Raw genomic sequence first — 16,891 nt, 5'->3', positions numbered from 1 at the left:
TTGGCAAAATGAGAAACTCTGAACCTGAAAGTATCAGATCTGACCATCTAAAAGCAAAGGTTTACAGCAAGTGTGTGATGCATAAAAATGAAACAATAAATTTAAAAGATGTACTAAATCATTAAAGACATTCGCTGGGGCAGAACTTGGGGAAGGGAAAAATGAAAAGCAAACTCTACTTGAAAACAATTTGAAACATAATTTAGAATCAGAAAAGATTAAGAATTGAGGTTCTGGATTTGGCTAGCACAGAATGCCAAAATTGGTTTAGAATTATTGTTTATATTGGTTTTTCTCCTTAGGAGATGTATTCAACTGGACTAATGTAATTTCATCAGTAACATATGATTCATTCTTTGTTGAAGATTCCTATAAATATTATTTTAATTCACTTTGTGGTACAGAATTTATGTTAAAAGATATGTAGGGAATCATTCCAGTTTCAATACTTCTCTCTACAATGTAGAAAGGGTTTTGATATTGAATAATGATAATTTAAATAAGATTGTTTCTGGCAGATTTACAGCTAAAACATACAATATTACTTTTTTTGGTCATTGTTCTTCAGTAGGACCAGGCTGTAAGAGACTTTAAGTGCCAAACACAGGTACTTTTATTTCATTCTAGAGGCAATAGGGAGCAACTGGAGTTTCTGAATAGTGACACAGACAGAATTGTTTTAGGAATATCACTGACAACAGTAATGGGAAGGACGCTTTGGAGAAGTGAAAGTTTTGAAGGGTAGAAATGAATTAGCAAGTCATTGCTCTCCAGGTGACTAAGAGAGTATGACAAACTGAATTAGGATGATAGGTATAGCAATACAGAGCAGGAGATAAATGTGAGGAAGGCTGGGGAGACAGAAACATTAAGGTTTGGCAATTGATTGCATGTGTGAACTGAGGGGAAAATATAAGTATTTACTAACTCTGCCTTTTCTCTGTTCCCAATTATAATCTCCCATTCCCCTCAAGGAAAGTCCCTAACACTTCCTTGAACTTGTGTTCTTCCAATATTACCTAAACAAAAAGAAATAAAAACACAACAACCAAAAAACCCCACAACTTTGCTGTTCTTAGGTGTAACAAAAGTGTGTTTCTGCCTTTCTAATTTTCTGGGTCCACTCTAAAGAGGTCAAGTATTGTTTATTTGGGGCAGTTAGGTAGTTCAGTGGATAGGGTAACAAATCTGGAGTCAGGATGAATTATCTTCCTGAGTTAGCTCTGACCTCACACACACACACTTGCTGTGTGATCTTGGACAAGTCTCTCGATCCTATTTATTTCAGTTTTCATCTATAAAAAGAACTGGAGAACAAAGTGACAAACTGTATAGTATCTTTGCCAAGAAAATTCCAATTGGAGGTCATAAAGAATTAGAAATGACTGAACAACTGCTTTACCTAGAGGTGTTGGTCCATAAGCAACCCCTGTTCTGCTAAATAGGAGGGCTGTAAAGATTCCTTCAGAGCTGGGCTCCAAGGTTACTTACATAGTTCTAGAAATGTTAGTGGGGGGAAAAAAAGAGAAGACAATCAGAAAAATACCCTTTTATCAGAGAGAAACTGGGTGATTTAGATTCCAGGAAAGAATTAACTGATCATTGAATAAGAAATTCAGGTTGGGGGTGGGGGTGGGGGAACCAGTCATCTATTTAATACCTTGAAATTCAATTCAATTAACCTTTTATTAAGCCCCTGTGATACGGAAAGCATTACAATAATGCTTTACAAATATCTAAAGATAAGAAAAGCATATGAGAGTTCATTTGGTCTAATTTCTCTGTGGTGTTTTACGGGTGAAGAAACTGAAACCTATGAAGGTTGAATGACTTGCAGTCACTGTCTCAGGTGGGATTTGGATTCTGAACTTCTGATTCCAAGTCTCAGGGTCGCTGAAGCTGGAGGCGGGGGTCTGTGCGGAGATCTGCAGGCCCCACTCCCTCTCTCATCCTCAGGGGCTCTCGCTGATCTTACCTGGTGCTGAGAGAAGTCTAGGCAATAAGTGTAAAGGAAGACGTCTCGCTCCTGAGCCCAGTCAGGCTCCTCCTTCCTCCTGTTTGGTCAGTGATCTCAAAAGGAAAACCAAAGGTCCCCCCCGGTTCTTGCTCTTCGGATCGGTGTTCCAAGGTGTGCCCTAGACCTACTGATGATGCCTGTCGGGGACCACTTCACCTGGACCTTGTCTTGCCCCCAGACCCTTTTTGTCTGAGGCGGGGAGGCTGAGGGGGCTGCGATGTCCGGGACTGCACGTAACCTGCTGCTTCGGCACCTGGAGTACTTGACGAAAGAAGAGCTCGAAAAATTCAAGCTGGTCTACCTGGTGGACCACATCCCCCGGGGCCGCCTGGAGGGGGCCGGTCACCTACAAGTGGCCGATGTCCTGGTCAGTTCTCTGGGGGAGCAAGAGGCCTGGGAGCTGGCTCTGAGCATCTGGGAGAAGATGGGACTGAAAGAGCTGTGCGAGCGAGCCCGGAAAGGTAAGGGGGCGCCTGAGGGCTGGATTTCCCCTTCCCACATGAGAGGCTCCAGGAGGAGGTTTCTTTCTTTCTTTTATTCCTTGAAATCCTCTTCTAAGTCATCTCCCAGACCAAAATTATTTTTTATTCAATCTATATTAGATTGTGTTTAAGTATTTTGCTCTAAAGAATGTATGGTTCTTCAGAGCAGGGATCTTTTCATTTTTAAGTCTGTATCTGTAACTCCTAACCCAATGTGTCTGAAGGCAATCGACCTTTGAAACAGTGGTGTGATACTTGTGACCTCCTCTCTCACTGGATTTTGCAGACTGGTTTAGCCTTACCAGGAAATACTGAGTTCTAAACCCCAAGCTCTCAATGCACTTTAAACTTCCATAAAAGCCCTGGGTGTGTGTTGAATGGTTTTGTTTCCTTATTATCAGTCTCCAGTTTGAATATCTGAAGTCAACCATTAAAAAAGTGATCACTTCTCATTTATTTACTTGGACAAGAACCAACATGATCATAACAATAAGTCGGGGTTCTATTCAGCTGGAGACATAAGGTCCTAAATTCTTTCATTTCCTCCATCTGGAATAATGAATGCAGAGATTCTTTCACTCCCTTGAGACCCAGATCAAGCTCTACCTCCTTCAGGAAGTTTTCTGTAGCTCATCAACCTGCAGAGATCTCTCTCCTCTTGAATCCAGATTATCTGCCTGCCTTGGTTAGAAGGGGTGCATGGTATATGCTCAGGACTTCATCAATGCTTGTTGATATTCGCTATCTCATGGTCATCTTTCCAAGCTTACAAATTATATTATTGTGTTTTGTGTCAGTCTACGAGTCTTTATTTGTGGAGTTTTGTGGTGCTGATACCACCCATTTCATACCAACTTCTCAGAGCCCCAACTGAAATCTTCTCCTTAACCCTTTTCACCAAATCCATTTCTGCTTTCAGCTTCCTGTTGTCTATTTATGCAGCACATAGGACTCGCATTATCTTTTCTTTCCTACAGAGAATCTTGGATCAATTCCTGATCCACTTCTTCCAGCCTCCTCAGGTCAGCAATAACTGTCAGTGAGAAGTCTAAACTGTTACTTTGCTCCATCTGCCTTCCTGGACTTCAGATGATCTACTAATGATGTTTCATCAGCAAAATTTAAAGAGATGTACTACAGGAACCAGACTACTTCCCCAACCATTGAGTAAATTAAAGACTTGTGGATAATGGCAGATTGTATATCTCCTGGATGGAAAGATGGACCAAAACTGGCAGTGCCCTTGTTTAGTAATATGGAGAAATAGTCAGGCCTAAAGGTAAAAGAAGAGTGCTGGATTTTATTGATGAGAAAAATGATATGATCAGACCTCTTTACTTTTGTCACTTTAGTACTGTCCACCATCTGATAGATGGAAAGTGGGAGAGATTTGAGGTGAAATTCTAACTAATTAGGAGACTAATGGAACAGTCCAGGAGAAAGTAGTGTGTACTCTTCCATCTAATGACACTGACCTATTTTTCTTCCATGAATAAGACACCCCATCTCTAGGCTCTTGGCATTTCCTCTGACTTTCCATTGTGCCTGGAATATTCTTCCCTCATCTCCTCTTCCTGTTTTCCCTATCCCAACTAATTTAATTTCTGTCCCAACTAAAATATCATCCTTACTTGATGGTTTTCCTGAACCCTCTCAATGCTACTGCCTTTTCTTTCTTCATTATTTTCTATATATGTACCTTATATGTTATCCCTCTTTGGGTCAAATTTATTGAGAGAGTTACTCAGTGCTCACACTTTCCCTTCTTTCCATCTATTTTAATAAGTTTTTGCACTGCTTTGTGATATTTTTATCCTCTAATGCCTCACCTTCTCCTAGTATAATATTTCTTTACATATATTGATTGTCTTAACCTTTCCTGTATCCACAACCTCTGTCAAAATATATTTCTTTTATCTGCCTTGATAGAAATACAAATCTCAGGGGTTGACAAATTAATTGATGGATTGATTTATATGCAACATTACCTCATAGTCATTTCATATTCACAGCCTCTGTCCAAGTACACTCCCCTCAAATGTCTCAATAGAAATACAATTCTCAAGAACCATAATCAATTAAAATCAATTTAGACCAACCCTCTTTTCAAGCACACAATAGAAATAGCAATCCTCATGACCTAAAGTATCGTGTAAAGCAAAATCACTTCATGATCCAGTTATTCACAACCCCTCTAGGTACACTTTTTCCAAGGAAAGCAAAATTATTTCATGATCTATTTATGTCTAGACCCTCTAAATCCATGTCCTCATCTGTTCTTATGGAAATGTAACCCTCAAGAACTAAAGTACCATATAAAGCAAAATCACTTCATGATCCATTTATGCTCACACTTTCTCAGAATATTCCTTCCAATTATAGTCAACATTCCTGATCTAAAGTATCAGATCACTCTAAACCCATACCATCTCTTGAAGTATGCTTCTTTTAACCATACTAAGAAAAATAAAATTCTCAAGTTACAGGTAATGTCTTCCCATTTAGGTATGTATTCAATTTAATGATCTCGATTACCTTTTTTTTTCCTTTTCTGTTTACCTTTTTAGGCATCTCTTGAGTCTTATATTTGAAGATCAAATATTCTGTTTGTTTTATTTTTTTTAGCAGATAATTTGGAAATTTCTCTATTTCATTTAAAATTCATGTTGAAGAAATATGCTGAATTTTGCAGGGTGATTTGGATTTTTGGTTGTAATCCAAGACCCTTTGCCCTACAGAATATTATAGTTCAGGTCCTCTAATACTTTAATGTTAAAGCTGATAAATCTTGCCTAATCCTGACTGTGGTTCTTTGGTATTTAAATTGTTTCTTTTTTTTGGTTGTTTGCAGTATTTTTCTCCTTTTGCCAATAATTCTGAAATTTGGTTACAATATTTCTTGGAGTTTGTAATTTGGCATCTCTTTCTAGAAGTGATTGATGGATTCTTTTAAGGACTATTTTGTCTTCTTGTTTTAGGGTATCAGGGCAGTTTTCCATGAAAATTTTCCAGGTTCTTTTTTGATTGAGGCCTTCAGGGAGACAAATAATTCATAAATTATATCTTCTGTGTGTATTCTAGTTTGATCACTTTTTCTAAGAGGTACTTTTCATTTTCTTTTACTTTTTCAGGCTTTTCATTTTGTTTGCTGTTATCTTGGTCTCTCATAGAATCATTTTTCATTCGTCCAATTCTAATTTTTAGGGTTTTACTTTCTTCAGTTAACTTTTGTGTTTCTTTTCCAGTTGGTTAATTTTACTGTATTGCCTATGCAGAGGTCTGGTCCCTGGGTTAGGATAGTTCAATCTGTTCCCCCATATTTCTAGGGCTCAGACTTTGTCTTCTGAGCTGGGTGGGACTCTCACTGCTAGTTTGCTGCAATGATGGCTTTCTGAGAGTTGACCTGATCTGTGCTACAGCTAAAAGTCTCCCCCTGACTTTCCAGGTTCCCCACATATGCTGTACTATATTTCCCTTTTACCCAAAAGAGACAAATATTTACTGATGTTCCTTCCCAATAACTTGGGTTGAGAAATTGTTTCACTCTTTTTTTTTTGGTAGGATCTGTAGAGGTTTCATTTAATGTTGTGTTGGGAAAAGCTCTGGGAGCTTCAAAGTTTAGCCACTCTCTTGGTTCTTCCCTGGAAGTCCTTTGACCAGTTTTATATTATATTTGAAGAAATTAGGGATGAAGTCATTGCACAAGGTTATATATGCCTAGTAATTTCAGGAAAATGATTCAAAACCAGGTCTCTATTAATTCCAACACTTTCAACTTTGAAAAATATTTTCAAATATTTTGCCCAGGCTAAGACTTACTTTGCCCCTGTAGGAGTCATACATAGCCCCAGTTCTGCAGTCTCTCACTGAGTGATATGATGGGCCCTTTAAGAACTAATGATATGAACTGATGCTGAGTGAGATGAGCAGAACCAGAAAAACACTGTACATCCTAACAGCAACATGGGGGTGATGATCAACCTTGATGGATTCACTCATTCCATCAGTGCAACAATCAGGGACAATTTTGGGCTGTCTGCAATGGAGAATACCATTTGTATACAGATAAAGAACTGTGGAGTTTGAACAAAGTTCAAGGACTCTTCCCTTTAATTTAGGAAAAAAACCTGATATCTTATTGTCTGATCTTATCTCTTATTCTTCATGTTTCTTCCTTAAGGATATGATTTCTCTCTCATCACACTCAATTTGGATCAATGTACAACATGGAAACAATGTAAAGACCGACAAATTGCTTTCTGTGGGGGGTGGGGGGGAAGTAAGATTGGGAGAAAATTGTAAAACTCAAAATAAATAACATCTTTAATTTTAAAAAAAGAACTAATGATAGGGAAGTGAAATTGTACACTAAAAAACATTGCTTCTCATTTCCACTCCTGATTATGTAAGAGAGAAGGGAGAACCAGAATAAAAACTTGGACTCTCCTTATTGGGCAGATCTCTTGATCTGTGGGATTTCTCTCCTGAGGAGGTATAGGATTGTAGACATGTTTGAAATTGAGAGACTTAGGAAATCTCAGAAAAAATAATGAGTAAACTGAAGAAATGAGAAAGGGATGTTGGAGGGGAAGAACAGAGGGGGAAGAAGTATGGGATATGATTTTACTGAAAGAGAATTTAAAAGTTTGGACTTTTCTAGGCTCCAACCAAAAAAAGGAAGCCTCTGTACTGTTCTAGTGCAGAAAGGGCAACAATTACTCAGAAAATCAAGGAGTAATCAAGTAGTAAGCAGTAAGGTAGTCTTGACCTGTTGATCCTAATTTCCTTATGAGATAAGATTTTTTTTCAACCATATGCTATTGAAATGGACCCTGAGCTGACATGAAAGAGTTTCAGCTGTAGACTGGTGAGATACTTAGAAGAAACTAATGAGGAGCTCAAGAAATTCAGACTATATCTAGAGGATTCCCCCCACCCCCAGAGAGAGATTTTTAGGATTCTTAGGGGTCAGATGAAAAAGGCTGATAGTACTGACATGACTGAGGATGAGGCTCTCACGATATGGGAGAAGATGGGCCTGAGAGAATTGTGGGAGCAAGCAAAGAGAGAGTCTCCACAAATAGGAACAGTATGGAGAATTAGTCTTTCCTGCTGAATACATTTTTTTCCAACCTTTATTTCCTACTGTCCCAACTCACCATGCTCTCTTTTTTTCTCCTTTTTTCCCAATGTCTTCTATAACCCAACTTCTCTCTCATCACTTTGAATGAGTTTTTGCTTAGCTTTACCTCCCTGTCCCCTCCTTTACCCCCGCACAATTTTATCTCTAATTTCCTCCACTTATCTTTCACTCCCCATACTCCCCTCCACCACCTTTTCCATTTCTGTTTCCATCCCTGAGAGACCACAACTGAAAAAATGCTAGACCTTGAAAATGGATTGGTGAGCAGAAGCATAAATTGTTTTTCTCTTAAGGCCATTTGCCTGTCAATTCCTCTGTGAAGTGATGATAGCTTGCTTTGTGTCATCTGCCCCATTAGACTTTAAGTTTCTTAAGAGCAAAGAAGTCTTTGGGCCTCTTTTTGATATCTTCAGTGATCAGCTTAGTGACTGACACAAGAAGTCACTTAAATGTTTAATGACTGATTGACTAATTGATGATTTCCAGAGATAAGGAAAGATCCCCTTTTCTCAGGCATGATCAAAAGTTAAATACCAGCCCTGACCAAAGAAAGAGAGAGGAAAGACTGAACCTCAGAGGAAGAACTCACACTATTCCAAGGACTGGGAGAGGGAGAAACTGCAGGGAAATAGAATGGAAATCAAGGGATAGGATGAGTTGAGTTCCTACCTCTTAGTAGAGAAGAGACTTGGGCTCAAGAAGCAGTCCCATGAGTAGAATAATCAACAATGGTATTGAGGTACACTTTTCAGGTTCTATGTCTGATATCTGTTGTACTGGAATTATCATTCTTCCTTAAATTCACATCAATAAATACCCCTCAGGGCTAATCAGATATTGTGGTAAGGATTTCAAATGAGTTGGGATTGTATCATTGGATTAGGAGATGGAATCAATGACAATAGTAAGAGGAATGACACTCTGCTGGGACCAGTGACAGTGGATGAGGTATGTATGTCATTTAAAAGTGATATACTTTGGTTCAATCTGAGAATAGCCATGCCCATTTTTTTAGAAAAGAGGGAAAGTTTCCTATACTTTACCAAGGAGAAAAAGTATCCCTATAAATTAGAGTACCTGATTTTAAATGAGGAGAATATCTTTCAGTTAATAACTGATGCTAAAACTGGATAGGGAGATACTTCTCTGAAACCAGTATGAGAGAGACTTTTCCAGGAATCTCACATTTGACCATGAACATAAACTGTATAAGCTTCCTTTCAATATTACATATAAATATGTCCCCATTAGAATGTGAGCTTTTAGTTGGTAGGGATCATTTGGACTTTTTCTTGTTTGTTTTTGAACTTTTTTTTTGTATTCTCAGCCCTTAGCAATTTGCCCCACTCCTCTGTAATATCTGTTTCCTTTATCTCCTGTGCTATCATATCATCTTGGAGAAGGCAGTTCTGCCTTCAGGTCAGAGTAAGATCATTCTTTTGAGGTGGGAGAGAGCGGGGGGAAGGTTGGCAGGATGAATCTTTCCTTATATCCCTAGATCTTTTCTGGAACTCTTGTGAGAATGATTTCCATGATCACTCTGGAATAGTCTCTTTCTTTCATTTTTTTCAGATAATCTTGGATGGAACAGGATCCTGAGAGGGAAGAATAGGAAGTCAGAGGGAAAACATTTCGGATTTTTGGGGATATATTGACAAACTAAGTAAAATGTGGTCAGGCCAGGGACCACATGGATCAATGGAATGAAGGTATGGGGCAAGAACTGTGTGGACAGGTTCACCAACTAGGAGCATGGATCAGTAAGTGACAACATTCAGGGAACAGGATATATATATATATATATATATTTTCAAGAAGAAACGAAAAGTCAGTGCCCAGGGAAGATTTCAAAAAAGTGGACAACATTGCCAAGCAACAATAACTGGGAATCTGCCTCAGTGATTAGTTTTAGGGTTTATGTCCTGAGGTAGAAGGGAGGAGTAAACTGAGTCCTCTCAATGAAATCTTTAAGAGATTAATCTGGATAAAGAGAATTCAATTCCTTTAAAAAACTAAGTAGTCCTATGTTCTTATATGATCATAGGTGCTAAGATCCAGGAATTGAAAGATTATTATTAATTGATTTAATTATATATTACAATCTCTTATCCTATTTACCATTAACAAAAGATTATATGATATCTGCCCTAATGAAATCCTAAAATGAGTAAAATAAATTTAAAGCTTTTTATGAACCTTAAAGCATTATTTGACCATTTTTGCTATTGTCATTGTTATATTATGGGGTTTATAGTACATTAATAGTATGGAACATGAGGAGTTCGGTACACTTTTCATTTTGCCCTCACTACTTGAAATAATCAAAAATTCTTGCAGCCTACAATTATTAGACCTGCCTCAAAGGACAGGACTTTGCAAAACTGGTACTTTCAGGTTGCTGCCCTTGGCAGATTTTTGTTCCTGAAAGGCTATAGCCAAGACATTTGTTGAGGGATGAAGGAACTTCTGAAGTCTAGAGCCAAGGTCTCCATAGTACTGGAAAGAGGAACAGGGAAACAGGGTACAAGATGAGTTTTGATGTAAGCCTGTGTTATAGCTTTGAATCTGCTAGTGCATGCTAATGATAGTGAAATGGAGGAAGAATGCTGAGTGAACTCAGGGTCAATTAGTGTCAGTTCCTTTTTTTAAACTTTTTTGGGGGGTGGTTAGGTGGTTCAGTGGATAGAGCACCAGCCCTGGAGTCAGGAGTATCTGAATTCAAATCCAGCCTCAGCTAATTACCTAGCTGTGTGGCCTTGGCCAAGCCACTTAACTCCATTGCCTTGCAAAAAAAAACTATTTTGAATTCTGGGTATCCTAGACTATGTAGACAACTGAAATTATTTTTATCTTTGGTATAGAATTTCTATTTTTGAAAGGTTTTAAAGGAAATGTCTAGCTTGCCATCCTGTGTTCACATAAGTTGGATGTTGATCCATGATTTAAATCTTAGAAGATATGCTCCTACTCAACCTCTCTTACTCTTCCTAATTCATATCCCATTTCTTACCCTCCACCCTTGCCTGTAAAATTAATTCCCAGGAGTCACAAAAATCGAGACATTGGTCAGAGTCAGAATCAAATATCAAAACAAGCACCTCTTCTAATGATCCTGCAGACTTAAAGGTTTCTGAGAACCAGAGTTCCTGCCCTTTCCTGGCAGACTGCAAAACAGAATATAATGTGAACATTCTACTTTCAGATTCGTTTACCACATTTGCTTGAGTAGAGCAACTTGATTTCATCAGCTTGAACCAATATATGGGGAGTGAATTGGAAATCTGAGTGGGGTTCAAAAATTGATATACTAGAAGTAGATGATAAATCATCTTGAAAGCATTTTTTCAAAAGAAAAATTTTAGCAGTGGTTTAGTTGGAATAGGAGGGAAGGAGAGACTGAGGGTAGAGAAGTAGACACCTACCAGTTAGAGTGGATAACAAAACATCAGACATCATGATTAGGTTGAGTGTTTGAAATAAAGAAGTGAATGAGAATAACAAGACATAATTTAAGAAATAAGCTTTGATAAAGGTATTGGGCACCAGGAAGAGTAACAGAATAAAAAGTTCTAAAAGGGTCAATTGGATATGATTTTTGTGATATACCTAATTGTAGATTGGAGCAGTTAAGTGGCACAGTAGATAGAGCACTGACCTTGGAATCAGGAGGATGGGACCTTGGGCAAGTTACTTAACCCTGATTGTCTCTCATCCAGGGTTGTCTCCAGTCATCCTGAATCACATGTGCTCACTAGAGCCAGATGGCTCTGGAGGAGAAAGTGAGACTGGTGACTATTGCCCAGCAACTTCTCACTCATAATTCATGGGCTTGTCATGGCATCACCTCCCTGATATCTTGGTCTTCTTCCAGAACAAAGGACAAACATCAACATCAACATCATCATCATCAATTATAGATTAATATTGTTGTGATTATTAATTGTGTAATTGAAATATAATAAATCATAATAATGGAGATTAATATTTCTGTATACCATTAGGGTTCCAAAGGGTTAGCATGTTATAACCCAGAAACAATGAATGGAGGAGGGGGAGAAGATGATATGAATTTGGATCACAGATCTGCCACATGTACTTTAAGCAAAACTTTAAATATCCTGGTTCTCAATTTTCCCCTCTAGTAGAATGACAAAGATACCTAGATGATATCTTGAATCCTTTCCAGTCCTAAATCCTATGAAGAGGTGGAGGGAACAAATATTGTTAGCATTCACATTTTATACATGAGGAAGTTGAAACTCAGAGTTTGAAAGAATGACTGAAAGTCTCATAAATTAAAAGTTTCAGAACTAGAATTTCAAAGGGCAATTCAAATCCAGAATATTTTCTGTTATGCCATGCTGCCCTTCTTGATTTCTCCATATAGTATTATGATCATTTTTTGTTTTCCTAGACTTCTTTAGCAGTGTGTTCCACTGAGCAATAAATATTTATGAAGTGCCAACTATTTGCCAGGTACTGTGCTAAGTGCTGAGGATAAAAAGAATGACAAAGAAGCCTATGGACCCCTTCTTAGAACAGAGGTTATAAAGAAATAAAATAAAATACAGAGAGCTTCAACGCCTTGAGACCAAGACCAAGTCTTTTGTCTCTGTATCTATAGTGCTTATCAAAATGATTACACAAAATAGATTTAATAATGTCTTTTATCTCATTGATATAGGTAACAGAAGGAAATATAAAAAACAAATTATAGAGAAATTCCAGATCATGAGGGATAGGAATGCTTGTCCTGGGGAATATGTGAATTTCCATCACCGATTCACACAGTTGTTGCTTCTACAAGAGTGTCGTCATAGAGAGCAAAAGGAACATGAGCTCCTGGCCCATGGAAGAGAACATGCTGAGATCATGGAAAATCAAGGACAACTTATAGAGGTGGAAGCTTTATTTGATCCTGATGAGAAAGAAAAAACCCATCCACAGATTGTTGTGCTTCGGGGGGGCTGCTGGGATTGGAAAAACAACACTGGCCAGAAAGGTGATGTTGGATTGGGCAGAGGGAAATCTCTACCAGGACAAGTTCCACTATGTTTTCTATATCAATTGCAGAGAAATGAACCATTTGAAAGAGAAAAATACAAGATTTGTGGATTTGATTACTAATACTTGGCCTTCTCTGGAAGGTGTCATGACAGAAATCCTATCCCAACCAGAAAACCTCCTGTTTGTCATTGATGGTTTGGATGAATTGAAATTCCCTTGTGATGAGCACAGCTTCGATCTGTGTAAAGATTGGAATCGACAGCAACCTGTGCCTATTCTTCTGAGCAGTTTATTGAGGAAAACCATGCTTCCTGAGTCTTCTCTCTTGATCACTACAAGATCACTGCTCTCAGAAAATGTGATTTTTTATTTGAAAATCCACGTCATGTAGAGATCCTAGGGTTCTCTGAAGAAGATAGATGGAAGTATTTCTGCAAATTTTTTGGAGATGAAGATCAAGCTGAGCAAGTCTTTACCTTAGTAGTTAACAATGAAACTTTGTACACTATGTGCTTTGTCCCACTGATGTGTTGGATAATCTGCACTTGCCTGAAACAGCAAATGAGAAAAAAAAAAGATCTTAAACAGGCTTCTAAAACCACCACAAACTTATACATGTGTTACCTTTCCAGTTTAGTCACCCCTAGTGGGCAGGAGCTGCCTGGTTCAGCACCACCGGGGTCTCTGTTACATGGCTGCTGAGGGAATTTGGGAGGGGAAAATCCTGTTTGATGAAGATGACCTCAGGAGACATGGGTTACAGCCATCAGATGTCTCTGCTTTCCTGGATATGCACATTTTTCAGAGAGATAGTGACTCTGAAAATTGCTACAGCTTCATTCACTTAAGTTTCCAAGAATTTTTTGCTGCCATGTTCTATGCCCTTGGGAAAGAGAAAGAAATTAATGTTAGCACAACTCCTCCAATCCCAGGGGTCAAAGACCTTCTAGTAAACTGCAGAGACTCTGCCACCAGCTTTGTGGCTTTAACAGTTTATTTTTTATTTGGTTTCCTGAATACAGGCAATGGAAAGAGGCTAGAGGAGATGTTTAATTGTAAAATATCACAAGAAATAAAGTTGGATTTACTGAAGTGGATACAAGCAGGGATTAAACAAGAGCATAAAGATTCATCTTTGAGGAATTATCTACCAGAAATATTTTCTCATTTATATGAAACTCAAAATGAGGAGTTTGTAACAAATGCGGTAGCTCCCTTCCCAGAATTCAGATTGATTATTTATTCCAAATTACATTTCTTGGCTTCTATTTTCTGCATCAAATTTTGTCATAATTTGGAAAGACTTCAACTCAACATTGCGTGAGTACCCCCATATATCTCTTATACTTCATCCAGTTCATTGGACTTCTGTTTTCCATTTATTTTAAAGAAGAACTGAATGTCAATCCCATGTTGAGATGATATTAATATTCAACCTTAAATCTTAGGAAAACGTACATCCTTGGTAAACTCATTTTGTCCTTTCTTCGACTGAGGGTAGAAGGTACAGTGAACTAAAAGTATCTGGCCTTGTTACATTATTTAGTTAATCTTTGGTGCTGCCCCTGTCATTACCCTGGATTCAAGGTTTGGGTTATTTTTCGTTGTTTTTTTTAAGGAAAGAGTAAGTCCTCATGTCCATGAAAGCTCACAACTATCTTGAGAAAAGTTTCTTCTGGAGATTTACTAATATCAATTGAAATGACTGCTCCTAGGGGCAGCTAAATTGCAGTGGATAGAGCACTGGCCCCTGAGTTCAAATCTGACCTCAGACACTTAAATTACTTAGCTGTGTGACTTTCTACAAGTCACTTAACCCCATTGCCTTGCAAAAGCTAAAAAAAAAAATGTTCCTCCGGTTTTCCTCTTTTACCTAATAACAAACTTTTTGTTGTTAACAATCTGGTTCATACCAGAAGTGAAAGCTATAAGAGGAAATGAAGGAAATATGCACTTATTAAATGCCTACTATGAATCAGGAACTTGCTAGACACTTTACAAATACTATCTCAGTATCTCAGTTTATCCTTACAACAACCTGAGGAGGCAGGTGCTTGACAAGGGTCATAGAGCTAGTAAATATATGAGCCTAGAATTGACCTCAGGTTTTCCTGGCTTCAGGTTCAGAACTATATATACTATTTTAACCTAGTTATAGAAAAAATATAACATTAGGAATGGAGAAATGATTTTTTTGTTTTGTTTTTGTTTTTTCAAGGCAATGGGGTTAATTGAGTTGCCCAAGGTCACACAGCTAGGTAATTTAAGTGTCTGAGTTCAGATTTGAATTCAGATCCTCTTAATTCCAAGGCCAGTACTCTATCCACTATGCCATCTAACTGCTCTGAGAAATGACTTAATACAGTTTATCACCAACTACCATATTTTTCCCAAAATAAAACCAGGTCTCATGTTAATTTTTGCTCCACAAGATGCATTAGTATCTACTTTCAAGGGATGTCTTTTTTCATATACAGCAATCTACATATATTAATTTATTCATGTATTAAAAATCTCCACTTATTCATGTATAACAATTTCCATTTATCCACATACAGTTAAATCATCTTCTGGAACATCATAACTCTCCAAACCCTGAATTCCAGTCCAAATTTTTTGTGACTCCAATTCCCGTAGAAACATTGACCCAAATTTTTCATATACAACAATAGACCTCTCCTAAATGAGCACTTCTTGTTCATGTAGACTGCTCATAAAGCATTGCCATCACAACTGTCAGTGATTTTTATCCCATAAATTCTTCACCCAAGTCACCACCTCTTGCAGGCTAGGTTTCACATAGTTTCCCTGATGATTTCTCTTTATTCCATTCTCAATGATCCTTGAATAGTTTGTTTATAGCAATATCAAGAATCTGGGGATCCCTGATCATCATTTTATCTATTCTACTCTCTGCAAGGAAGTTCTTCATGCTTTAGTAGAGTGAGTGCTGGCTAAATCTCAGGCTAGCAGACCTCTTTGGCCACCTGGCAAAACAAGTGATAGGATTAAATCGACCCATTTCCTTATAACTACTTATATGCACCCAGACTTTTTTGGTTTCAAGAACATAAATGCTTGAAATGTATTCAATCTTATCTTTCTTGCCCTTAGTGATGATTAGAGGTGGGGTTTTCTTTCCATCCAGACATTATCAAGTGTACACATTATTTGTATATTATGTCTATACTCCAATTAATCATTCAACAATAGATTTTGAGTTCATTTGATTACATAGGCACTTATCTCTCATCCAAAGGTGCTTGCTTGGATATTTACAAGTAATTATAATTTAAATGATCATTTATTTTAAGTGTTAGTGCCAATTATTTATTTATATTAGTTATAGATTAATACTATTCTATAATTCAATATGTCCTTCATGTGTTGCATCAGATATATTAAATACATTCATCTGACTGATGATATTAACTGGGACTTATTTTGGGGGTAGGGCTTATATTATAAACATCCTGAAAAATCATGCTAGGGCTTATTTGGGGTGGGGCATATGGTCTCTGACCTTAGGCAATTTATGTAACCATGCTAGGTCTCCGTTTCTTCATCACTAAAATGAAGATATAGAACTAGATGGTCTCTGAGGTCCCTTCCTGCTCCAATAGTTTAGAATTCTAGAATGCCAAATCGTTAGGATTGGTAAATAAAATGTCATGAAGAAAATGAATTCTATGGAAGAAAAGTGGGACAATTATATAGAAAATATTAAATGAGAAGGTGATAGGGCAGAAAACATTCTTATGTTAAGTAATGTATGAAATATGAAAAGATTTTGAAAAAGATCTACAAGAAATTGGTGAGTCTGAATGGTCTTCTTCACAGAATAGGGAAGTTAGAAGTTCTTGACAGTGTTTAGAAATAAGGTATAATGATGATATTACTCAACTAGTTCTATACCATTTTAATTTATAGTTTCCAAAATGTTTTACCTTTCCTGAGTTCTTACTGTTACCATGCAGGAATAAATGAGATATTATATTTAAAATGATTCATAAAACATAAAATGTCATATAAGCCTAAATTTACCTCTTCACATTTTCCCTGTTGTTCCAATTTCTGCCTTCAGAAGTTAAAGTCTATTCACTTTCACACGACATTCCTTGAAATACATGAAGACAACTATCAGATCCTCTAAATCTTCTCTTATCCAAGTTAACATTTCAATTTTCATCAATTAATCCTCATATGAAATATATTCACGGAATATCATGGTCAAGGTTTTTC

At 37.4% G+C, this 16,891-nt stretch overlaps 2 protein-coding genes across 2 annotated transcripts; both read left to right on the top strand.

The window, feature by feature from the left end:
* The first annotated feature begins 1,987 nt into the window (after positions 1 to 1,987).
* LOC141508623 (pyrin domain-containing protein 1-like) lies at positions 1,988 to 9,297 on the top strand. The gene is made up of 2 exons (XM_074217401.1): positions 1,988 to 2,478; positions 9,215 to 9,297. Exons 1-2 carry the CDS (start codon positions 2,235 to 2,237, stop codon positions 9,295 to 9,297), a joined length of 327 nt encoding a protein of 108 aa, XP_074073502.1. The 5' UTR covers positions 1,988 to 2,234.
* Positions 9,298 to 9,332: 35 nt separating this feature from the next.
* Positions 9,333 to 14,114, top strand: LOC141508621 (NACHT, LRR and PYD domains-containing protein 3-like). The gene is given in 5 exon segments (XM_074217400.1): positions 9,333 to 9,351; positions 12,327 to 12,604; positions 12,606 to 12,987; positions 12,990 to 13,309; positions 13,311 to 14,114. Coding segments are annotated over 5 exon segments (1,662 nt in total). The 3' UTR covers positions 13,974 to 14,114.
* Positions 14,115 to 16,891: the final 2,777 nt, after the last annotated feature.

This window comes from Macrotis lagotis, chromosome 1 (genome assembly GCF_037893015.1).
Source record: "Macrotis lagotis isolate mMagLag1 chromosome 1, bilby.v1.9.chrom.fasta, whole genome shotgun sequence".
Taxonomy (NCBI): Eukaryota; Metazoa; Chordata; class Mammalia; order Peramelemorphia; family Peramelidae; genus Macrotis; species Macrotis lagotis.
This window is presented reverse-complemented; position numbering and strand designations above follow the sequence as displayed.